Source organism: Lepidochelys olivacea (genome assembly GCF_965140295.1).
Source record: "Lepidochelys olivacea isolate rLepOli2 genome assembly, chromosome: 2".
NCBI lineage: Eukaryota > Metazoa > Chordata > Testudines > Cheloniidae > Lepidochelys > Lepidochelys olivacea.
Window position 1 is genome coordinate 4261876 of NC_140412.1, and position 26247 is coordinate 4288122.

At 46.2% G+C, this 26247-nt stretch overlaps 1 protein-coding gene and 1 long non-coding RNA gene across 2 annotated transcripts in view; both read right to left on the bottom strand.

The window, feature by feature from the left end:
* Nucleotides 1-5219, bottom strand: part of LOC311516482 (1-phosphatidylinositol 4,5-bisphosphate phosphodiesterase gamma-1-like) — a 78909-nt gene extending 73690 nt beyond the window's left edge. Inside the window, exon 1 of the mRNA XM_084620588.1 lies at nt 3754-5219. Within this exon, the coding sequence (XP_084476714.1) occupies nt 3754-3973 (220 nt within the window). The 5' untranslated portion in view covers nt 3974-5219. The remainder of the gene's footprint in view (nt 1-3753) is intronic.
* A 2166-nt stretch (nt 5220-7385) lies between these two features.
* LOC311516484 overlaps nt 7386-26247 on the bottom strand; it is a 54846-nt gene continuing 35984 nt past the window's right edge. The window contains exon 4 of the long non-coding RNA XR_014710426.1: nt 7386-7552. This is a non-coding gene — a long non-coding RNA (uncharacterized lncRNA). The remainder of the gene's footprint in view (nt 7553-26247) is intronic.

Sequence of the window (26247 nt, forward strand, 5' to 3'; positions counted from 1 at the left end):
CATATTGGGATTAGTTCACCCCTCAAAGAAAGGGAGCCACCTCTGGGATGTAATATGGCATATATTTAGCAACATGCAGCCCGGCCTCAACAGTTTGGGACAAGAAGCGAAGAACACCATCCTATTAAGACAAGAGCAATCTGGCCAGCACATTGTGGTCTGATACCAGATTAATCCCAGAAGAGATAGTAAAATAAATCCCAGAAGAGATGGTCTCTGAGGCCTTTGGGCACTACCATTATTATAATGATGATTACACCATTACTCAGCCTGTTACAGAGCAGAGGGCTATTTACACGGGATGCAAGATCTTTAGGAGAGGCAATCTAGAATACATAAGAGTTCCCTAATGGAGGGGGAAAATGGTGGGCTGAATTCAAATGCATAACAAGCAGGATGTTCTCATTTTCCAAGGGTCTATGAACTACTGACATTCCCACCTGTTTCTTATCAACATTCAGAATTCAGTAAAAAGAAAAGGAGTACTTGTGGCACCTTAGAGACTAACCAATTTATTAGAGCATAAGCTTTCATGAGCTACAGCTCACTTCCTCAGATGCATCTGAGGAAGTGAGCTGTAGCTCACGAAAGCTTATGCTCTAATAAATTGGTTAGTCTCTAAGGTGCCACAAGTACTCCTTTTCTTTTTGCGAATACAGACTAACACGGCTGTTACTCTGAAACCTGTCAAAATTCAGTGAAACCCTTACAGTAACAATCAGCAACTTCCTAGATTTCTAGAGAGGCTGAGTGGTCTAAAGGTCTGAGCAAAGCTCTGTTTCCCTGGAGCTTCTGGGTTTTATTCCAAGCTCTGCTACAGGCTTTCTGGGTAACCATGAGCAAGTCACTTAGACTCATATTTTCAAATGTATCCACTCATTTTGAGTGCCCAACTTGAGAAACTTTAGGCCTGGTTTACAGAGGACTAGTGTACCTGCAGTTAACATAAGAACGGCCAGACTGGTTCAGACCAACGGTCCATCCAGCGCAGTATCCTGTCTTCCGACAGTGGCCAATGCCAAGTGCCCCAGAGGGAATGAACAGAACAGGCCATCATCAAGTGACCCATTCCCTGTTGTCCACTTCCAGCTTCTGGCAAACAAAGGCTAAAAGTTCCCATTGACTTTTTTTAGGATTGTAGGTTTTCAGCATCTCTGAAAGTGAGACTCTTGGGGGGAAATCTTGGCTCCATTGAAGTCAAGGGCAAAACTCCCATTGACTTCAGTGGGGCCAGGATTTCACTCTACATGTCTCAAGCTGGGCACCCAAAATTATTGGACACTTTGAAAAGTTAAGGTCCAAGTCTTTCTGTACCTGTTTCGCCATTAATAAACTTGGGTTATTATTACTTACGTACCACCTATGGCTGGTTTATGGGTGTATTAATTAGTGTTTGCACAGCACAGCACTTTGATCTGTTAAATGTTGCATCATTTTGCAAATATCCAATTGACCATTAGCGCACATCTCTGTGCTCAAAAATCACCATAAAAAGGAATCCATATTTATCATCTCTCAGTGAGTCCAGAACAAATCCTATACGTTTCCAAGTAAAAAAATGTTTTTCTATCTACTGTCCTGGGATCTGAGTGTCAAGCTGGGTTCTTTTTGGTTCATGCATCATCAGTAGTGATAATGACCCTTCAGGCTAAATTTTGTCCTCACACCTGTGTAATTTCACTGTTTTCAAATTATGCCTTCAGTTATACCTCTGCAACCCCATTGAAGGCAATAGGGTTGTAAAGATATAACTAAGGGCAGGATATGAAAGCAACGAAGATGCACACTTGACCCTGCAACTGAAACGTAAACAATCCTGTTGATGATGCATGACTCCAGCTCCCTCTCCCAGAGCTGTGTTGGGTCTAAAGAGCTGATAGGAGTAAAAGTAGTAAACACTTAATTTTTGTCACTAAAGCAAGTAGCTCTGCCTTTGATATACCCAGGGGGAGCAGATCTGCTGCGTAAGGAGGGATCATTCTTCCACAGCCACTTTTCAGAGGATAACTGCACATTAAAGGGACTCCATACTCAGTGGGGCTTTCCCTGTGGAGGGTTAGTGTTATCTCCATAACCATGTGCTGGTTTCCTGTGTAAAATCATGGCTGGCTGCAACCACTTCTCAAGAATAAGGGATGGGATTGGCCATTTAAAGCATGACAGAGGGACAATACCTCCCTCTTCTGCCGCTGATGAAGTAGACCCTGAGTAAGCAACACACGGGAGGCAGATGACCACGTATTATCTTCTGGCAGGAGCCACACAATTCCCCTTAGCAGTAACACGCACTACGAGAGTGAATTCGCCCCTGCTGAGCTGAGAGTATCCCCCCACCAAGCAAGCAGAGTGGAAGGGACTAGAAAGAAGAAGGATGGGTTAAAGCACAGGGAAGGGCATAAATGAGGCAAAGCAGGAAAACACCACCCGCTCACCCCTGTCAACTCCATTATCGTCAGGGGAACTGCAGCAGGGACGCCAAGGGCAATCAGAAAGGAAGAGATAACAGAGTGGCCGCATGTGCTCTGCAGGCTGTAAGAGTGCGGAGCTGCCAAGGGAGAGGATGGGGATTGTGGTGGCTGAGCGAGACAAGAGAGACAACAGCATGATAATTGCTGGGAACTTATTGAAAAAATAAATGGGAGGCAGGTGAAAAGAGGAGCCCACTCCCTTCACGCTGTCATCTGCTCAGGCACAATGTGCTAAACAATGGGGGGAGGGGTAGCTCAGTGGTTTGAGCATTGGCCTGCTAAACCCAGGGTTGTGAGTTCAATCCCTGAGGGGGCCATTTAGGGATCTGGGGCAAGAATTGGGGACTGGTCCTGCTTCCAGCAAGGGGTTGGACTAGATGATCTCCTGAGGTCTCTTCCAACCCTGACCTTCAGTGATTCTATGATTCTAAACAGGGCTGGGCTCGGTCAGGGCGTGGGTGGGAAACCTCCGCGGGACAAACTCGGGCCGCTGCAGGAAGTGGTGTGTTGCTGGTGCAGTAGGTGGCGCTCTTCCCCAGCACAGAACCAGCGCCCCGGGGTGGTGCTGGGCTGCTGGATGAGGCCTCTTTAGGGTGCGACGTAAACAACGGTCATGACCATTTGTGATTATTAATGATCTCCTGGTGCTTTTTATCAGGGGAGGAAGTGTTAATCCTGGTGTCCTGGCCACCTCCCTGCGCAAGTAACTACATGCTCCTGATCTAAATCCCCCTGCACTTCCATGCTGCATTCTTCTTCACTGACTGTTGCGGCGAAACAGATGCCACATTCCGCTCCAGAGGTTGCTGCTTCTCTGTGGCTAGCGAAACGATCCCTGGGCACATGGTCGAAACCTCCAGTACAGTCAGCACCATTCCTTAGAAGAAAGGTGCTGCGACCCATCATTAAACCGCCATCACCACAGCGATGGATAAAACATAACAGACGAATAGCACTTTTCAAAGAGCTTTACTAAGGTTAACCCGTGAACCCTCTCAACAGCCACCATCCCATTTTACAGGCTCGGATCCAGAGACTTGCCGACAGCCATGCAGCAAGTCACTGGCAGAGCCCAGCCAGAACTAGAATAGGGGAGTTCCTCGGTTCCCAATCCACTAGGCCAGGCTGCCTCCCCACAGAGATTTACAAGCCAGTGCAGTCAGCTTGGATTTTCCTGGAATCTTGGACTGAGCTGCACCAAGCCCAGCTCCCCTAGTGAGAGACATTTGTCAGCTTTAGAGACAGACATTTTCTTGGTTCATGCCGCGATGCGGAATATACTCACTGTCTCCTTCCACTTTCTCAGGCGTCCGGCTCCAAATGATCTGCCTGGTCTCCAGCTTCACCTGAAACGTCCTCCTCTCTGGCCTCTGGGACTTTTTTTGGTAGAACAAGGTCAGCACGGTCCCAATTTCCAAACTCCTGAGGATCCTCCCCATGTCCCCAACCTCCATCCTGGAGTCCTCCAAAAACCCATTGACACTGTTCACCCTGTACACTGACATCTTTACTGCATGGCCATCGCCTGAAGGAATCACAGAGCAGGATCTGTGTCATGCATGAAAGGAACGAGCCTTTGGGAAATGAAGCCAAGACCCGCAGAAACAAAATCTACCCTCTTATTTTCAATTCCTTTCCCCCAAATCACCCGAGACAAGTGCTTCCTTTGCTGCAGTGGCTCCTAGTGCTGGCTTCCACCACATATGCTGCAAAGAGCCAGGACTCTCCTCAGAGCTGTGGAAAGAGGAAGGGGGTGGGATTGAAGGATCCTGCAACCTTCTCTCTCTGCAACCCAGGAATGAGGCTTCCCTGCTATAATACAGCTGCAGCTGCAGCAGTCAAAGATCAGGCAGGCAGGAAGGCTTGATGGCTGCTTTTCAAATCAGAGCTATAAAAATAATCCAACCAGGGCAGGTCCAGGAGGCTGAAATTACAGCAGCCCCTTTACACACACAAAACCCACACAATCCACGCATGGGAGCTGGAGCTGTTCGTGCTGCAGGGTGGCATGGAGGAAAAGCCCCTTGTAGAGCTCTGCGAGGCTGGGTTTTACTGTCAGCTGTGGAAGAGATGGAGGAAAGAAGCCCAGATGGTGCAAAGTAAAAAAGGCTGTCCAGCCAGATCCAGAGAATTCCCCCTCAGCCAGCAAGGAGCAACCTCCTCCAAACTGGGGGTAGGGAGGGCTGGAGTGGAGGAGGGACAGGCGGTCTCCTGATGGCTTTTCCTGTGGATTCTGGGGAGGAATGAAGAGGGGTTGGTCCACTAGATTTCTGGCAGGGAATCTGGAGGATGTGGGGTTCCCCCTGCTCCAGCAGATCACAGTTAGGGAGCCCGGGGGTTGCAGTTCTCCTCTCCGCCTGCAGATCCTGGCGAGGGAGTATTGGTGTGAATTCCTGGGGGCTGCTGCTCTGCTTCTGCTTGGGGATCAAGATGACAAGGGGGGGTTCTCCCCCCTTTTCTCTCTCTCCCTCTCTCTGCTGATTAATTTCAGGCTGGTGAAATGGACGCCCAGAGGAAACTGCAATCGCACATGGCCGGAAAGAGATCAGAAAGGAATTTAAAAAAAAAAATTGCAGGATCTTGGAGAAAGAAAAATAGAAGGAGAGAAAGAAAAGATGGTGGAGAGTGACATCTAGAGGCAGGAAGCACCTGCTTCCCTCTGGAGGGATGAGGGCAGGACGGGCTGGGAAGCAGCATGGGACATGCTGCTGTCCACACAGTTCTTACATCTGGAGAGTCTGACTTTTGTTTTTGTGGATGGGTGCTTTCGAAGAGGTGGGGGGGGGGCTCTGCCAGTTTTGGGGGGAAGCTATTTTCAGCATATTTATACACTTCTTCCATATTCTAGTTATTGAATATGAGTCTATCATTGGTATCTTAACTATTTAATCATTATTAAAATAGTAACCAACTATATAATTACATTATCATGAATTACAGTATATTAAAATCATTGCACTCACCTACAAGCTGTCTTCACTAGCATCACAGTTTAATGACGTTATGTCTCTCTGTAGCTTTCTGGATGAAACTGTCAGCAATCTTATTTACATCTAGTTCCCTGGTAGGGTATTGATGCACGTTAAGGACAGCTACATTATTCAGTCGCGTTTGTCCCATTGATGTCCAAATGTATCCATCTTTCAGCCTGGCCATACTCACTTCCATTACCTAACTGTGTATTGCCATATGCTAGTTAGGAGGAACCATACATCCTGTCTCGGCCAGGACAGTCCCTTTTTTAAGCCCTGTCCCAGCAGTCCCGACTTTGGACAATTGCCCAGTTTGCCAGAAAAGTAGGGTGCGACCCCTAGTGGGGCACGGAGGAATGTGCAGGGGTTGGGGGCAAGGGACAACTCCAGCCCTGCGCAGGAGTGAGAGTTCTGGAGAGTGGCTCGGGGGTGGGGTCAGCGGGTCTTGGGCTGGTCCCGTGTGCAGTGGGTAGAGGGGGGCCTTGGGCTGGCCCTGCACACGGGAAGGGGAAGTCTTGGGCTGGTCCCACGTGGCAGGGGGGAAAGGGGAGCTCGGGCTGGTCCTGTACCGGGGGGGGCCTTCAGGCCGGCCCCATGCATGGGTAGGCGGCAGGGGACCTCAGCCTGGCCCTGTGCACGGGTGGGGTGGGGGTGGGGGGCTCCTGCCGGCCTCATGGCAGGAGGCAGGGCTGGGGGGTGATTGCATTGGGGGACAGGAGGCCTCAAGCTGTCCCCATGCTGTGTCCTGTTTTTCCTTTGGGAAAATATGGTTGCCCTAATACTCGTCTAGTAATTCTGCCTTCCAGTTTCACTGTGTGCCATGTAAGTGTTCCTGCACCTACTGGTGCCATTGCAAAATGTCGGTTTAAGGCAAAGTAACTTCCAATGGACATCTTTAATAACATTTATTCCATAAAAAAAACCCATTGTGGCTTGTGGGTGCTGAGCACCCCTTTTTTTTTCAGTGGGTGCTTGAGCCCTGGAGCACTCAGGGAGTCAGTGCCTAGGGGATGGAGGATGAAGTTTGTGGGGCATCATAGGGGGAACCTGATGGACTTTGACTACAAAGACACAATGAATTGCAATAACATTTGCACTGGTAGCATGGAAATACAGGCAAGGCCTTTCAGTGCTGCTGGCTGTGCTATGCATGGTGTAGTAAGATTAATCAAGGGTCAGGGTGTCTAGGTCTCCTGTAGAAGTGTCTTTTTGTTATTATTTCAGTCTAAAGAAAGAAATAGTAAAACTGGGGCTGCACGGAGAGGCATGGAAGTGGGGTGGTGGTGAGAGACGGGGAGGGGATGGCATCCAGAAGGGAGGAACACTGGAACAAGGCTTATCATCCTGGAGGGAACTGCCAAGTATTGCCCTGACAGGTGACTTTTCTCACCTGACTTCCTTTACCTCAGTGCCCTGAGAGCCACGGTGGGTGAGAAGGTGCAGAAGGAGGTTCTCTCCCTCAACCCCTCAGAGTTGGAAAGGGCGAGAGGCAGCTGGAAGGTTTTGGGGAGGCTGAGGTGGAAGGAGGTGAAAGGGATACAGAGGAGAACGAGATGTTGGCAGGATCTGGTGGGTGTGGGGGCTCTAGGGGGAAGAAGGAGCATGGGGAGGTTTGGTGGGGGTGAATCTGGTTGGGAGTGCTGGGGAATGACACAGCCCAGAGCAGCCTCCCACATTCTCTCCTCCAAGTGTAGGGAGGAGAAGAGGAACCACTGGCTGCATGCACTCCATGTGCCGCAGGTGGGAGCCGACTCTGCCTGGAAAACCTTGCAGCCCTTGGATTTGCATCATGAAACCTGCAGTTTGTGCAGGCCGGGCCTCCGTATTACAGATCAGGGCTTGCCAAGATAAATGGTAGAACTCTAGGCTTTAACGATCATTGGCTCTTTAATGACCTAAATGGTCAGAGCCACAGTTTTACCTCTCAGCCACAAGACGGCTCTTCCTGGAGCCCAGCACTCTCTGGGAGTTGGTCATTCAGTACTGACTCGCTGCGAGGATTTCCACTGACTCGCTGCGAGGATCACTGCTCCAGGTAGCACCTGGGGTTTTCTGCGGCGACCCTCCTCCAAGTACTGACTGGGCTTTTCCTGATTAACGTGCACGGCAACACTGGGAAGCGAGGGAGGAAGCAGAGAGAAGAGGGCAGGAATGAATCTAGGAAACCTGGAAAGCCTCTTACCCCGAATTAAAGGGCACTTAGGCTATGTCTACACTATGGACCTTACAGCAGTACAGCTATGCCACTTCAGCTGTGCTGCTGCAAGGTCTCCCATGCAGCCGCTCTTTGCGGACGGGAGACAGCTCTCCTGCCGGCATAATTAAAGCACCCCCAACGAGCGGCGTTAGCTACGTCGGCAGGAGGGGCTCTCTTGCCGACACAGCGGTGTCCACACCAGCACTTTCGTTGATTAAACTTATGTCGGTCAGGGGGGTGTTTTTTTCACATCCCAACCGACAAAAGTTTTACCGACAAAAATGCTAGCGTAGACATAGCCTTAATGTCAAGCAGCTCAGCAAAAAAGAACCCTCTGTGCACAGCAGCTTATTGGTCTGAATATAGCAGGTGTGGTCCTGGGAGATAAAACACTTCACAAGAATTCTTCTCTGTCCCAGGTTGAATGCTGCATTGTGGTTGCTGCTAGCAGCCATCACTCATATTTAACATCTATATTAATGAGCTGGAAGAAAAAGTCAAAAGCCTGTTCATGAAATTCTATGATGAAAGCAAATGAGGAGGAGTTGCAAACATTGATGAGGACAGAAGCTGGGAGTGAATGAAAGTCATAATCTTCAGGACACCCAGCACATGGGGTTGCATCCCTGACCATCTTGGCTAATAGCCCACTTATACTTTTGGCTTTCATAACATCCCTTAGCAACGAGTTCCAGAGGCTGACTGTACGTTGTGTGAAAAAATACTTCCTTCTGTTTGTTTTAAACCTGTTAATTTGTTTTAAACCTGTTTTAAAGCCTGTTAATTTCATTGGGTGATCCCTAGTTCTTATGACAGGTTTCAGAGTAACAGCCGTGTTAGTCTGTATTCGCAAAAAGAAAAGGAGTACTTGTGGCACCTTAGAGACTAACCAATTTATTTGAGCATAAGCTTTCGCGAGCTACAGCTCACTTCATTGGATGCATACTGTGGAAAATACAGAAGATGTTTTTATACACACAAACCATGAAAAAATGGGTGTTTATCACTACAAAAGGTTTTCTCTCCCCCCACCCCACTCTCCTGCTGGTAATAGCTTATCTAAAGTGATCACTCTCCTTACAATGTGTATGATAATCAAGTTGGGCCATTTCCAGCACAAATCCAGGTTTTCTCCCCTCCCCCCCCCACAAACCCACTCTCCTGTTGGTAATAGCTTATCTAAAGTGATCACTCTCCTTACAATGTGTATGATAATCAAGGTGGGCCATTCTTGTTAAACCCTGGATTTGTGCTGGAAATGGCCCACCCTGATTATCATACACATTGTAAGGAGAGTGATCACTTTAGATAAGCTATTACCAGCAGGAGAGTGGGGTGGGGGGAGAGAAAACCTTTTGTGGTGATAAACACCCATTTTTTCATGGTTTGTGTGTATAAAAACATCTCCTGTATTTTCCACAGTATGCATCCGATGAAGTGAGCTGTAGCTCACGAAAGCTTATGCTCAAATAAATTGGTTAGTCTCTAAGGTGCCACAAGTACTCCTTTTCTAGTTCTTATGTTATGTGAAAGGGTAAACAACGCTTCTTTATTCACTTTCTCCACCCCATTTATGATTATATAGCCCCCTGTCATATCCCCCCTTAGTCGTCTCTTTTCCAAGCTGGAAAATGAAGAAGGGGCTCAGCAGGTAGTCACTGAAGGTGACAGGGCAAGGAAGAAGAGAAGAGCGGTTAGTCCTATAGGAAAAGGGGAAGAGTTAATGGAGATTACACCAAATATGAGCCCCAGGAGGATACAGGATGGGTTAAAAAGGATTACAAGGGAGAATGGGAATGGAAAGAACTTGCAGCCAGAGGGAACAGGGGATAGACTGGAGAATAGCACCGTCACTAGGAAAAGGCAGGTCTATGTGATTGGGGACTCTTTACTGAGAAGAATAGATAGGCCTGTAACCAGAGCTGATCCAGAAAATAGGAGGGTGTGCTGATTGGAAGGCCCTGGAGGTTTTTCGCCTTCCTCTGTAGCATGGGGCACGGGTCACTTGCTGGAGGATTCTCTGCTCCTTGAGGTCTTCAAACTACAATTTGAGGACTTCAATAGCACAGATATAGGTGTGAGGTCTTTTTTAGGAGTGGTGGGTGAAATTCTGTGGCCTGCGTTGTGCAGGAGGTCGGACTAGATGATCATAATGGTCCCTTCTGACCTAAATATCTATGAAAATCTATGAAATCTATGATCCTTTCTATTTTCCTCAGTAGGATTTGACTTCCAATTTTTAAAAGATCTCTTTTTGTCTCTAACCGCCTCTTTTAATCTGTTGTTTAGCCATGGTGCCATTTTTTGGTCCTCTTACTGTTTTTGTTTTTTTTTTTAATTTGGGGTATACATTTAATTTGAGCCTCTATTATGGTGTTTTACAGAAGTTTCCATATAGCATGCAGGCATTTCACTCCTATGACTGTTCCTTTTAATTTCTCCTCATTTTTGTGTAGATCCCCCTTTTGAAGTTAAATGCTATGGTGATGGGTTTCTTTGATATTCCCCCCCCCCCCAAGTATGTTAACTTTAATTACATTATAGTCACTATTACCGAGCTGTCCAGCTATATTCACCTCTTGGACCAGATCCTGTGTGCCACTTAGGACTAAATCAAGAATTGCCTCTCCCATTGTGGTTTCCAGGACTAGCTGCTTCAAGAAGCAGTTGTCATGTTGCCTGGTATGGGACACAGCTCAGAGCACCAATATCAGGTCAGTCTGCCAGGAAACAGGGCACATTTCCCAAACTGGTGGTACATTCTCTCATAAAATTTCACCAAGTCAATAACAAATAAGTGCTTCCAAAATACTATATTAGTTATTATGAAGCCACAGACAGTCCCCTTCAAGCTCTCTAGCCCCTCATAGACAAACCAGACTTCTGTGATAAATTATTTTTAAAACCAATAATCACATATATTAGGTTCTTCCAGTAACAAAGAACCAGACACATAACCAAGGTCAAAATATACTTCAGATCTTACCCAAACACCACACTGGTAGCCAACCCTTTAGTAACTAAAACTAATTATTATTTTTATTAATATAAAAAAAGGAAGAGCATTATTAAGAGGTTAAAACGAATCACGTCCATTACAGCTGATGTCAGAGTCTGTAGATCAGGATGATAGCAGTGTGGTTCAATCTGCCAGTTTGTAATAAATCTCTGGTTCATCCAAAAGATTGGAGTTCAAATGCTAGCTTAGATGTGGAGTCTGTTGGAGTCCTTCTATGAATTTTTCAGGGCATCCCAAGTAATTCCTTGGGGATCGGTGTCCAATGGCTCAAACTTTCCTTGTTAAAGTTCAGCAGATCAGAGATGGCAGGATCCTGCTGGAGGTTTTTTCTTTTACAGCTGAAACAGACTGTCAAGTGTTTTGAGCACAGCATGTGTCTGAAGATTCCTCATTGTTGAGCCTACAACAACCCACCCTTTGAAGTTAATATTCTATTTCCTCCTGACCTATGCATACACATACCTATGCATAATCCAACTACACTGATTTGCATAAGGCAATTGCTGGTCATTTATTATAACAGGGACAGATAAGCTGAAGACAATATAGGTAATATTCATTAGATTCATGCAGTATATACACATCTTTGATCTTAAGGTTAATTAGAGTTACAGGATGTAGGTAGCCTGTTTCCTCTTGTTTTTTCCTACCCCCCCTCCCCCAGGTGTTCTGGTTTAACTTGGATTTAAACTTGGAGAGTGGTCAGTTTGGATGAGCTATTACCAGCAGGAGAGTGAGTTTGTGTGTGTATGGGGGTGGGGGGGATGTGAGAAAACCTGGATTTGTGCAGGAAATAGCCCAACTTGATTATCATGCACATTGTGTAAAGAGTTGTCACTTTGGATGGGCTATCACCAGCAGGAGAGTGAATTTGTGTGGAGGGGTGGAGGGTGAGAAAACCTGGATTTGTGCTGGAAATGGCCCACCTGATGATCACTTTAGATAAGCTATTACCAGCAGGACAGTGGGGTGGGAGGAGGTATTGTTTCATATTCTCTGTGTATATATAAAGTCTGCTGTAGTTTCCACGGTATGCATCCGATGAAGTGAGCTGTAGCTCACGAAAGCTCATGCTCAAATAAATTGGTTAGTCGCTAAGGTGCCACAAGTACTCCTTTTCTTTTTGCGAATACAGACTAACACGGCTGTTACTCTGAAACCTGAGGATGTAGACAGGTTTCAGAGTGGCAGCCGTGTTAGTCTGTATTCGCAAAAGGAAAAGGAGGACTTGTGGCACCTTAGAGACTAACCAATTTATTTGAGCATAAGCTTTCGTGAGCTACAGCTCAATTCCACAGCTACAGCTCACGAAAGCTAACGCTCAAATAAATGTGTTAGTCTCTAAGGTGCCACAAGTCCTCCTTTTCTTTTTTGAGGATATAGACAGACATAAACATACACAGAGTTCTTCCTCGATTTCTTATCAAGACAAATGAATGGGCCTAGCCTATTAACCCCTTTTAGCATCTCTTTGATGCCCACTCACAAGTGAATTGGCCCGATTACAATTGCAATGCCTCTTGTCAAGCCTTTAAGGTTCATACGCAGGTTTTTTGGCCTGCTGATCCTAACTTGACTGCTGGTTTGGCAGCATGACAGCAGTCATTCATGGTGTCTAGACATTTTATACCTGCATGCCATCCCAAGGTGACATGTTCCCAGTCAATATGGGGATAGTTGAAATGACCCCATTATTATTGGGTTTTCTGTTTTTGTAGCCTATCTAATCTCCCTGAGCATTTCGCAGTCAGTATTATTTTCCCACTGCTATACTCTTATTATTCAAGCACAGACTTTCTATCCAGAGAGAGTCTATTGTATCATTTGATTCATTTAAGATTTGTACCATATCTGACTCTATGCTTTCTTTCATATATAGGGCAACCCCCTCCCTCCCCCCAGCTCAACCTACTCTGTCAGTCATATATTTTGTACCGTGGTATTACTGCGTCCCATTGATTATCATCATTCCACCAAGTTTCTGTGATGCCTATTATATCAATATCCTCATTTAATACAAGGCACTCAAGCTTGCCCATCTTACTATTTAGATTTCTTGCATTTGTATAGAAGTACTTATAAAATTTGCCAATATTTAGCTGTCTGCCTTCATGTGATGTATGGGACTCTCTTTTGTGTGACTGTTTCTCTTCAGTTCCTACCTGTACTTTATCAATTTCTATCCTCTCCTCTTTACTAGGATATAGAGTATCCCCGTTTATAAATCCTCCCCTAAGAGACCTGTCTGTCTGAACCATGTGCTCCTCTGCACCAGCCAGCTTTCCCCCCAGCCCTTAGTTTAAAGTTTAAATATATATTCCCCCTCTCTGACCTTTTAATTTTACATGCCAGCAATCTGGTTTTGTTTTGGTTTAGGTGGAGTCCATCCTTCCTGTATAGGCTCCTACTTTCCCAAAAGGTTTGTCAGTACCTAATAAATCTAAACCCCTCTTTAGAACACCATTGTCTCATCCACACATTGAGACCCTGCAGTTCTGCCTGTCTTACTGACTCTGCAGGTGGAATTGAAAGTATTTCAGAGATGCTATCATGGAGGTCCTGGCCTTAATCTCTTACCTAGCAGTCTAAATTTGGCCTCCAAGTCCTCTCTCCTACCTTTCCCTATGACAAGGGTACCTACGTGTACCATGACCACCAGCTTCTTCCCAGCACTGTACATAAATACATAGGCGCCTGCTTCCCCTGGGCCTGGGGGGTGCTCAACCCCTTTCTCTGCTCCAGACCCCGCCCCCACCCTCCCCCTTCCCCCAAGCCCTGACCCCCATCCTGCCTTTTCCCGCCCCACCTCTTCCTGGCTCTTCCGGCCCAGTTCTGCCCCCTCCCCGCTCCTCCCCCTCCCTCCCAGAGACTCCTGTACACAGCAAAATAGCTGATTGTGGCAGGCGGGAGGTGCTGGGAGGGAGGAGATGTTGATTGGTGGGGCTACCGGCGGGCAGGAGACGCTGCGGGGGAGGGGATGGGGGGAGCTGACTGCCAGTAGGTGCTAAGCACCGGAGCACCCATGGAATCGGCGCCTATGCATAAATCTGCCCAGATGTCTCGAGAGGTCCGCAACCTTTGCAGCCGGCAGGCAATTCACCATGCATTTCTCCTGTTCATCACCATTTATTGATATTTCTAATAATTGAATCCCTCATTACTATTACCTGTCTCTTCCTGCTAACAGGGTTTCCCTCTCCGGGAGAGGTATCCTCAGTGCGAGAGGATACCATCCATCATGTACATGTAAGACAATAGTTCCTCTCTAAACAGCTCAGCTGACACCACAACTGGATTATAACTTTAGTTTCTGGGTACCTTGTTGCTGGAAAGCTATTGACAAAATGCAGCAAATATGTCAGAAAACAACAAAAATGATCAGAGGTCTGGGGAGACAAATTTATAAGGATGGACTAAAGATCTGATCTTGCAAGGCGCTGTGCACACTCCTGCAAGGATCTGAGCACCCTCAGGTCCCACTGAAATTAGTAGCATGCACTAGGTGTAAGTAACATACCCAGCCTCAGCACCACTAACTAAACAATAGCACAGAGTGCTCTTCCACACTGGCTAACAGTACTTGCATCTAGTGAGAATGTCATCTCCACACAAAAAGAACAGGAGGACTTGTGGCACCTTAGAGACTAACACATTTATTAGAGCATAAGCTTTCGTGAGCTACAGCTCACTTCACCGGATGCATAGAATGGGACATATAGTAAGATAGATATATATATACACACATACAGATAAGCTGGAAATTACCATACAAACTGTGGGAGGCTAAATAGTTAAGATGAGCTATTACCAGCAGGAGAAAAAAACTTTTGTAGTGGTAATCAAGATGGCCCATTCAGAAAGTTGACAAGAAGGTGTAAGGATACTTAACTTAAGGAAATAGATTCAATATGTGTAATGACCCAGCCACTCCCAGTCTCTATTCAAACCCAAATTAATGGTATCTAGTTTGCATATTAATTCAAGCTCAGCAGTTTCTCCTTGGAGTCTGTTTTTGAAGTTTTTCTGTGGCAAAATTGCCACCTATAGATCTTTTACTGAGTGGCCACAGAGGTTGAAGTGTTCTCCTACTGGTTTTTGAATGTTATGATTCCTGATGTCAGATTTGTATCCATTTATTCTTTTGCGTAGAGACTGTCAGGTTTGGCCAATGTACATGGCAGAGGGGCATTGCTGGCACATGATGGCATATATTACATTGGTAGATGTGCAGGTGAACGAGCCCCTGATGGCATGGCTAATGTGATTAGGTCCTATGATGGTGTCACTTGAATAAATATGTGGACAGAGTTGGCATCGGGCTTTCTCCTATCTGATGGGGATGTATCCACCATTGGCAAGCTATGTGCATGGGGGGTAATGTCTTGCTTGTGAACAAGTATAGTCATCGATTTTTAAGTGACTTTGCTGATAGTGTAAGGTACTAGACTGAATGCCCTGGAGTCTGACATTCTCTGTTTGTTACCCGAAGAGCTTTGTCACAGGTAATGGAGAGAGAAGGGAGACTTCAATAGGTACTAGTGTGGTCTTTCTGTTCAGACTCCAAGATACAGAAACCTCAGCTCCCCAAATCTTCCCAATATACTGCCCCTTGCAACAAATAGGCCTCTCTTTACTGAGTTACTCAGCAGAGATGTGAATGTGCGTGGGTTTCAATTCCTCCTCTCTGCTTTACTTCCTTTTGGGCCCTGTTTTCAAAGAAACCTCCATTCCCCCATCAGCCTAGGACAGACATTCCCTTGCTCCTTTCCCCGGCACCTCTCCTTGTGACTTTGCAGGAGTTGGCTATCCCAGGCCTCCCTGCATGTCCTTCACACTTGCAATGCCCACTTTAAGAGAACATTAGGCCACATTTGGCCTCTGGTTTGGGGTACCTCAGGTTTTGGGAGCCCTCTTGAGACACTCTGCACCACACTTGTAGATGTACTGAGCACTCAGAAAAAAGAAAAGGAGTACTTGTGGCACCTTAGAGACTAACCAATTTATTGAGCATAAGCTTTTCATCGGATGCATACTGTGGAAACTGCAGAAGACATTATATACACAGAGACCATGAAACAATACCTCCTCCCACCTCACTCTCCTGCTGGTAATAGCTTATCTAAAGTGAGCACTCTCCTTACAATGTGTATGATAATCAAGTTGGGCCATTTCCAGCACAAATCCAGGTTTTCTCACCCCCCCACCTCCATACACACACAAACTCACTCTCCTGCTGGTAATAGCTTATCCAAAGTGACCACTCTCCCTACAACGAAAAGGAGTACTTGTGGCACCTTAGAGACTAACCAATTTATTTGAGCATGAGCTTTCGTGAGCTACAGCTCACTTCATCGGATGCATGCCGTGGAAACTGCAGCAGACTTTATATATACACAGAGAATATGAAAAAATACCTCCTCCCACCCCATTGTCCAGCTGGTAATAGCTTATCTAAAGTGATCATCAGGTGGGCCATTTCCAGCACAAATCCTTGTACAAAAACTTGTACAGATACAGACAGACATCATCTTCCTTTCCAAACTGGATTTGTGCTGGAAATGGCCCACCTGATGATCACTTTAGATAAGCTATTACCAGCTGGACAATGGGGTGGGAGGAGGTATTTTTTCATATTCTCTGTGTATATATAAAGTCTGCTGCAGTTTCTACGGCATGCATCCGATGAAGTGAGCTGTAGCTCACGAAAGCTCATGCTCAAATAAATTGGTTAGTCTCTAAGGTGCCACAAGTACTCCTTTTCTTTTTGCGAATACAGACTAACACGGCTGTTACTCTGAAATCTCCCTACAATGTGTATGATAATCAAGGTGGGCCATTTCCAGCACAAATCCAGGTTTTCTCACCCCCGCCCCAAAACACACACACACACAAACTCACTCTCCTGCTGGTAATAGCTTATCCAAAGTGACCACTCTCCCTACAATGTGCATGATAATCAAAGTGGGCCATTTCCAGCATAAATCCAGGTTTTCTCACCCCCCCCTCCCCCCACAAACTCACTCTCCTGCTGGTAATAGCTCATCCAAACTGACCACTCTCCTTACAATGTGTATGATAATCAAGGTGGGCCATTTCCAGCATAAATCCAAGTTTAACCAGAACGTCTGGGGGGAGGGGGTAGGAAAAAAAAAGGGGAAATAGGCTACCTTGCATGATGACTTAGCCACTCCCAGTCTCTATTTAAGCCTAAATTAATAGTATCCAATTTGCAAATGAATTCCAATTCAGCAGTTTCTCGCTGGAGTCTGGATTTGAAGTTTTTTTGTTTTAAGATAGCGACCTTCATGTCTGTTATTGCGTGACCAGAGAGATTGAAGTGTTCTCCGACTGGTTTATGAATGTTATAATTCTTGACATCTGATTTGTGTCCATTTATTCTTTTACGTAGAGACTGTCCAGTTTGACCAATGTACATGGCAGAGGGGCGTTGCTGGCACATGATGGCATATATCACATTGGTGGATGGGCACGTGAACGAGCCTCTGATAGTGTGGCTGATGTTATTAGGCCCTGTGATGGTGTCCCCTGAATAGATATGTGGGCACAGCTGGCAACAGGCTTTGTTGCAAGGATAGGTTCCTGGGTTAGGGGTTCTGTTGTGTGGTATGTGGTTGTTGGTGAGTATTTGCTTCAGGTTGGGGGGCTGTCTGTAGGCAAGGACTGGCCTGTCTCCCAAGATTTGTGAGAGTGTTGGGTCATCCTTCAGGATAGGTTGTAGATCCTTAATATTCATTGGAGGAGTTTTAGTTGGGGGCTGAAGGTGACGGCTACTGGCGTTCTGTTATTTTCTTTGTTAGGCCTGTCCTGTAATAGGTGACTTCTGGGAACTCTTCTGGCTCTATCAATCTGTTTCTTCACTTCTGCAGGTGGGTATTGTAGTTGTCAGAATGCTTGATAGAGATCTTGTCGGTGTTTGTCTCTGTCTGAGGGGTTGGAGCAAATGCGGTTGTATCGCAGAGCTTGGCTGTAGACGATGGATCGTGTGGTGTGGTCAGGGTGAAAGCTGGAGGCATGTAGGTAGGAATAGCGGTCAGTAGGTTTCCGGTGTTGGATCATATTAAAGAAGTTCTGTATTAAAATCACAAATGAGTTTGATTCCCCAGAGTTTCAATTCCAGGGTATTACTAATTAAGAGCTCTCTTGGTTTTTGGTGCTGTTTCTCTCCCTCTATGGGTGAAACTTGCAAGCTGCTAATTGTGTTAGTGCATTCTAAGACAGAGTCTGTTCTCAAAGCAATTCACAGAGAGAGAGACTCAAAGCAATACCCTGTAACAACAGAAACAGCACCCAGAGACTCCCCGCCCTTTTGTAGTATTAACAATTGTGATTAAAATAGAGATAGAGGATGTATGTGGATGGATGCTTGGTGTGGATAATAACTGAATGATCAGGGAGGTGCCAGCCTAAGAATCCAGTGTCCATCGGCTGAAGAAGGCGTCAAGTGGAAATAACCAGAGGACCCCCCGGAGGGCAGACTGGAATCCACCCAACAGCCTCAAGAATGGGAGAACCAAAGAACAAGATAACATCTTGGAGCCGTCAGGAATGTGCTATCTGCTGATTGATTCAGCAACAGCATGATGAAGCAATTCCCATAGACTGGCATAGGAAGAAATTCCTATAAAAATAGACTCTAAAAAGTGAGAACTTTGGGGTCTGATTCTGCAAACCAACTTCCAGGAGCATCAGATGAGCATCTGACAAGGCCCTGCTCCCTCCTCATGTCCAGACCACCTGGCCAGTGGCTTGGCATGAGCAACTCTAAGGCTGGTAACTATGATAACAACCTTGCAGAACCTGTGTGTGTGTGTGTTTGTATGAATGAATGTATGAATAAATATGAGATTGAATGGCATGTTATAGCTATAACTAACTGCTTACTAGGATTCTTTCTGTATTCACAATAAATGTGGTATTTTGCCTTTTTCCCTTTAATAAGATCCTGCTGGTTTTTATTTTATTGGTATAACACCGGTATAGGGTGGTGTTTATGTGACCATTGTTTATTAGCACTGTAGTGTTCAGGAAGTGGATCTCTTGTGTGGACTGGACCAGGCTGAGGTTGATGGTGGGATGGAAACTGTTGAAATCATGGTGGAATTCCTCAAGGGCTTCTTTTCCATGGGTCCAGATGATGAAGATGTCATCAATACAGTGCAAGTAGAGTAGGGGCGTTAGGGGACGAGAGCTGAGGAAGCGTTGTTCTAAATCAGCCATAAAAATGTTGGCATACTGTGGGGCCATGCGGATACCCATAGCAGTGCCGCTGATCTGAAGGTATACATTGTCCCCAAATGTAAAATAGTTATGGGTAAGGACAAAGTCACGAAGTTCAGCCACCAGGTTAGCCGTGACATTATCGGGGATAGTGTTCTTGATGGCTTGTAGTCCATCTTTGTGTGGAATGTTGGTGTAGAGGGCTTCTACATCCATAGTGGCCAGGATGGTGTTATCAGAAAGATCACCGATGGATTGTAGTTTCCTCAGGAAGTCAGTGGTGTCTCGAAGGTAGCTGGGAGTGCTGGTAGCGTAGGGCCTGAGGAGGGAGTCTACATAGCCAGACAATCCTGCTGTCAGGGTGCCAATGCCTGAGATGATGGGGTGCCCAGGATTTCCAGGTTTATGGATCTTGGGTAGTAGATAGAATATCCCAGGTCGGGGTTCCAGGGGTGTGTCTGTGCGGATTTGATCTTGTGCTTTTTCAGGAAGTTTCTTGAGCAAATGCTGTAGTTGCTTTTGGTAACTCTCAGTGGGATCATCGGGTAATGGCTTGTAGAAAGTGGTGTTGGAGAGCTGCCGAGCAGCCTCTTGTTCATATTCCGACCTATTCATGATGACAACAGCACCTCCTTTGTCAGCCTTTTTGATTATGACGTCAGAGTTGTTTCTGAGGCTGTGGATGGCGTTGTGTTCTGCACGGCTGAGGTTATGGGGCAAGTGATGCTGCTTTTCCACAGTTTCAGCCCGTGCATGTCGGCGGAAGCATTCTATGTAGAAGTCCAGTCTGCTGTTTCGACCTTCAGGAGGAGTCCACCTAGAATCCTTCTTTTTGTAATGTTTAGTGTCCTTTTTCTTTTGTAGAGAAGCAAAGTGTGTTGTAAATGGCTTGTCTAGTTTTAGTAAATTCCAGCCACAAGGAAGTTTATGTGGAAGGTTGGTTTTTTATGAGAGTATCCAGTTCTGAGAGCTCATTCTTAATCTTTCCCTGTTTGCTGTAGAGGATGTTGATCAGGTGATTCCGCAGTTTCTTTGAGAGCATGTGGCACAAGCTGTCAGCATAGTCTGTGTGGTATGTAGATTGTAATGGATTTTTTACCTTCAGTCCTTTTGATACGATGTCCATCTGTTTGCATTTGGAAAGGAAGATGATGTCTGTCTGTATCTGTACAAGTTTTTTCATGCAGTTGATAGATTTCCACTCCATACGGCTAAATGCAGCGCCTTGCATAATGACAGGTTTCAGAGTAACAGCCGTGTTAGTCTGTATTCGCAAAAAGAAAAGGAGGACTTGTGGCACCTTAGAGACGAACCAATTTATTTGAGCATAAGCTTTCGTGAGCTACAGCTCAAGTCACCTATTACAGGACAGGCCTAACAAAGAAAATAACAGAACGCCAGTAGCCGTCACCTTCAGCCCCCAACTAAAACTCCTCCAACGCATTATTAAGGATCTACAACCTATCCTGAAGGATGACCCAACACTCTCACAAATCTTGGGAGACAGGCCAGTCCTTGCCTACAGACAGCCCCCCAACCTGAAGCAAATACTCACCAGCAACCACATACCACACAACAGAATCCCTAACCCAGGAACTTGCAACAAAGCCCGTTGCCAACTGTGTCCACATATCTATTCAGGGGACACCATCACAGGGCCTAATAACATCAACCACACTATCAGAGGCTCGTTCACCTGCCCATCCACCAATGTGATATATGCCATCATGTGCCAGCAACGTCCCTCTGCCATGTACATTGGTCAAACTGGACAGTCTCTACGTAAAAGAATAAATGGACACAAATCAGATGTCAAGAATTATAACATTCATAAACCAGTCGGAGAACACTTCAATGTCTCTGGTCACGCAATTACAGACATGAAGGCCGCTATCTTAAAACAAAAAACCTTCAAATCTAGACTCCAGCGAGAAACTGCTGAATTGGAATTCATTTGCAAATTGGATACTATTAATTTAGGCTTAAATAGAGACTGGGAGTGGCTAAGTCATTATGCAAGGTAGCCTATTTCCCCTTGTTTTTTCCTACCCTCCCCCCCCAGACGTTCTGGTTAAACTTGGATTTATGCTGGAAATGGCCCACCTTGATTATCATGCACATTGTAGGGAGAGTGGTCACTTTGGATGAACTATTACCAGCAGGAGAGTGAGTTTGTGTGTGTGTGTTTTGGGGCGGGGGTGAGAAAACCTGGATTTGTGCTGGAAATGGCCCACCTTGATTTTCATACACATTGTAAGGAGAGTGGTCACTTTGGATAAGCTATTACCAGCAGGAGAGTGAGTTTGTGTGTGTGGTTTTTGGAAAAAGGGGGGGTGGGTGAGAAAACCTGGATTTGTGCTGGAAATGGCCCACCTTGATTATCATACATATTGTAAAGAGAGTGGTCACTTTGGATTGGCTATTATCAGCAGAAGAGTGAGTTGGGGGGGGCGGGGGGGGGTGAGAAAACCTGGATTTGTGCTGGAAATGGCCCAACTTGATTATCATACACATTGTAAGGAGAGTGATCACTTTAGATAAGCTATTACCAGCAGGAGAGTGGGGTGGGAGGAGGTATTGTTTCATGGTCTCTGTGTATATAATGTCTTCTGCAGTTTCCACAGTATGCATCCGATGAAGTGAGCTGTAGCTCACGAAAGCTTATGCTCATATAAATTGGTTAGTTTCTAAGGTGCCACAAGTACTCCTTTTCTTTTTGCGTATACAGACTAACACGGCTGTTACTCTGAAACCTGAGCACTCAGAGGTGCACTTGAAGTCAGTGGGAGCTTTGGGTGTTCAGCACCTCTGTAAATCAGGGTCCAGGGGTCTCAAGTTGCTCATCCCAAAACTGAGATACCCCAAATCTGTGACCACCTTTGAAAATTAGGGCTCTGGACCTCTCCTGGCAGTCATTAACAAAGAAACCTGTTCTGATGGTCTGACCCTCAGATAATCAGTGGCCCTTGAGAACATATCTCTGGTGCGACAGGGTCGGGCCGGATGGCTACAGGAGAGTAATAGAAGGCAGACATATTAGCCCCACGTTAAGTAGGTCCCTTTTCCCTGGAACAATCAGGAACCTTCTGAAGAAAATTAAGGCAGGCTAATTAGGGCACCTGGGTTTAAAAAGGAGCTCACTTCAGTTTGTGGTGCACGTGTGAGGAGCTGGGGGCAAGAGGCACTAGGAGCTGAGAGTGAGAACATGGACTGTTGGAGGACTGAGGAGTACAAGCATTATCAGACACCAGGAGGAAGGTCTTATGGTGAGAATAAAGAAGGTGTTGGGAGGAGGCCATGGGGATGTAGCCCAGGGAGTTGTAGCTGTCGCACAGCTGTTCCAGGAGGCACTCTAGACAGCTGCATTCCACAGGGCCCTGGGCTGGAACCTGGAGTAGAGGGCGGGCCCGGGTTCCCCCCAAAACCTCCCAACTCGGGGTCAGACACAGGAGTCGTCGTACTGGACTGTGGGTTCAAGCTGAGGGCTGCCATGAAGCTCCAAGGCGAGCAAATCTGCCAATAAGCGCAAGACCCACCAAGGTAGAGGAGGAACTTTGTCACACTGGGCATTGTCATGGTAACCTCATTCACTGTGACTTGCTCCTGGCTCTAGAACTCTCGCATGGCTCCATCCCATCCCACCTCCTTCCTGCAGCTGCTTTACTGCAAAGGGGCCAATGAGCTGGCTGGGGTTTCCCCTGGTGGGATTCATGTTTCAGAGGGATGATCCAGCACATGTTCAGCATTGGACGCTCCTATTCACAGCTAGACAAGGTTTGTCATTTAATTTTTAATGGCAATGAGTCTCTTCCAAGCCACAGGGTTCCCCAAAGTAGCCATTGATGGTCTTATGGATGAGACCTCCCCTCCAGAGAATGTACTCAACGGGTTAGGGAAGAATATTATCATGAGTAACTTTGGGTAAGAGCATTGAGTCCTGGCCAATGAGGGGTTAACTTTGGGAACATGGCCTAGAAGTTGTCCCTATTCATAGAATCATAGAATATCAGGGTTGGAAGGGACCCCTGAAGGTCATCTAGTCCAACCCCCTGCTCGAAGCAGGACCAATTCCCAGTTAAATCATCCCAGCCAGGGCTTTGTCAAGCCTGACCTTAAAAACCTCTAAGGAAGGAGATTCTACCACCTCCCTAGGTAACGCATTCCAGTGTTTCACCACCCTCTTAGTGAAAAAGTTTTTCCTAATATCCAATCTAAACCTCCCCCACTGCAACTTGAGACCATTACTCCTCGTTCTGTCATCTGCTACCATTGAGAACAGTCTAGAGCCATCCTCTTTGGAACCCCCTTTCAGGTAGTTGAAAGCAGCTATCAAATCCCCCCTCATTCTTCTCTTCTGCAGGCTAAACAATCCCAGCTCCCTCAGCCTCTCCTCATAAGTCATGTGTTCTAGACCCCTAATCATTTTTGTTGCCCTTCGCTGGACTCTCTCCAATTTATCCACATCCTTCTTGCAGTGTGGGGCCCAAAACTGGACACAATACTCCAGATGAGGCCTCACCAATGTCGAATAGAGGGGAACGATCACGTCCCTCGATCTGCTCGCTATGCCCCTACTTATACATCCCAAAATGCCATTGGCCTTCTTGGCAACAAGGGCACACTGCTGACTCATATCCAGCTTCTCGTCCACTGTCACCCCTAGGTCCTTTTCCGCAGAACTGCTGCCTAGCCATTCGGTCCCTAGTCTGTAGCGGTGCATTGGATTCTTCCATCCTAAGTGCAGGACCCTGCACTTATCCTTATTGAACCTCATCAGATTTCTTTTGGCCCAATCCTCCAATTTGTCTAGGTCCTTCTGTATCCTATCCCTCCCCTCCAGCGTATCTACCACTCCTCCCAGTTTAGTATCATCCGCAAATTTGCTGAGAGTGCAATCCACACCATCCTCCAGATCATTTATGAAGATATTGAACAAAACCGGCCTCAGGACCGACCCTTGGGGCACTCCACTTGATACCGGCTGCCAACTAGACATGGAGCCATTGATCACTACCCGTTGAGCCCGACAATCTAGCCAGCTTTCTACCCACCTTATAGTGCATTCATCCAGCCCATACTTCCTTAACTTGCTGACAAGAATACTGTGGGAGACCGTGTCAAAAGCTTTGCTAAAGTCAAGAAACAATACATCCACTGCTTTCCCTTCATCCACAGAACCAGTAATCTCATCATAAAAGGCGATTAGATTAGTCAGGCATGACCTTCCCTTGGTGAATCCATGCTGGCTGTTCCTGATCACCTTCCTCTCATGCAAGTGCTTCAGGATTCTATGATTCTATGATTATGTTACGAAACCCAAAGTGAAAGTGGTACTTGCACACCTGGAAGTGAAAGGATCCTACCCTGGGTTTTTTTTTATTTAGTGTGTAGTTTTACTCTGAAAAGTGACTTTAAAAACTGAGAGTTTGATCTGGTTCCTGCCTTTAACTCTCTCCTCTCCATGGTGCCCAATTGTCACATCTTGAGAAGAGGAGAATGTCTCATCACACTTCTCAAATGTCCCTCATAGGAGGCGCATTACTCGTTTTAGTCCCAAAGCTACCCACTTTCCCTGCAAGTTTGTCACCCCCCTCCCTTATACTGTTGAAAATTATTTACCTAAGAAACAAAGAACCATTAAGATGCAGTTTACAGTCAGTTCTTTACACTAAAGGAAGGGATCGACCAGCATTTTCAATTTCCTGCATGAACCATTTTTAGTGTCCTTCATTCTGGGTCTTGGTCATACATTGTGTCTCACAATTCAGCAGTGGCAAGTTGAGATGTATGGGTCCCTGTCATTTGTTCTGCAATTCCTCAGGACGAATGGAAAATAATTAACGGCTCTTCCTGATTTAATTACAGTATGACTTCAGTTGCACAGCAAGACCCTCAAAAGAAGAGCAAACAGAAGTCTGGTAGTGTCTCTGAGATAATTATTGCTGGTGAGGGCATAAGCTCCTCTCCAAAGGTTGAGAAGAACCTCATCTTGCAGCAGGAGAAATCTCAAACAGTCCAGCTGGTTGCTGCCAGGAAGGGAACACAGCCTAGTCTGAAGAGAGAACTAAGCTCTTTGTGGGTTCAGGAGAAGTTTCAGGCTGTAAAAAGGCTAAAATCCTCTCCCTCTTCTCCTGAAATAGCCACTGCTCCTCCCTCAGTGAGAGATCTCTCAGCTGTGCTTGAAGAAATCCAGGTTATCAAGGGGACGTTGCAGGTACTTTCAGACTCATCAATGGAAATTAAAGCCAAGCTCTCCAAGGTACACAGTGAAATCTCACAGATCAACATGCTGATGGAGAAAAATGAATCAGGAATCAGCCAAATTGGAGACCAAGTAAAGATGCAAGTCAATAAATGGGAGGCCAGCACGCCAGAGATGAAGACACAGCTCTGTATTGCAGACAAACAGGATCTCACCCTACAGCAGGAGCAGCAGAGGTCTGTAATGCAGGAGTCCGGTGCTGCTGCAGGAGAAGTGGTGGAGCAACACATTGTCCAGAATCAATGGGACCTCACTCTTTGGCAAGGGAAGAGGAAACCTGAAACAGCAGGGCCCCTGATAACAGGAGACTGGACAAGCTCTCAAACTCAACAGGACTCCTCCCCACTACCGCAGGAGGACGGCAATGGTCATGTATGAATGTTCACCATTTATTACAGCTTCCCTCCCACTTACATCTTGGCCATTCCACAAGCTAATCCCAAGCAACCCAGGCCTCTCCGCCTATTTATGCCATCCAATCCAGGTCTCTGCATATTTAACCTACAGAATCTGTGCTTCTTTGTACACTTATTCTAAACAATCTGGCTCTCTCCACATATTTTTTCTACCTGATCTGGGCTTCTCTGAGCCATCACGCCACCCAGTCTGGGCCTCTGGACAGACTTAGCCCACTTGCCCAATGCTATTGTATGAAACAAGCTAGCAAAGGCTTAGGCCAACACTTTCAAATATTGGTGCCTAACGTTAGGCCCGTAAATCCATATGTAGACACCTACTTAAAAGGCCATAATCTCAGACATGCTGAAAACCCAACAGTCTTCACTGAATTCAGTAGAGGCTGGGTTCTGTGCATCTCTGAAAACCAAAGCAATTGGGTGTTTAAATATGATCTGAAGTGCCTAACTTTATTATTACTAGTATGTGTATTACTGTGGCACTTACGAGCCCTAGTCATGGACCCCACTGTGCTAGGCACAGTATAAACAGAGAATAAAGACAGTCCCGGCCATCAAAGAGCTCCTACCATCTAAGGAATCTACGTTTGAAAATTTTGTCCTGAGGAAACCTTGCAATCTGCTGGGAGATTCAAGTGACTTAACCTCTAAGGAGCCCTAGTGAGGGACTAGGCT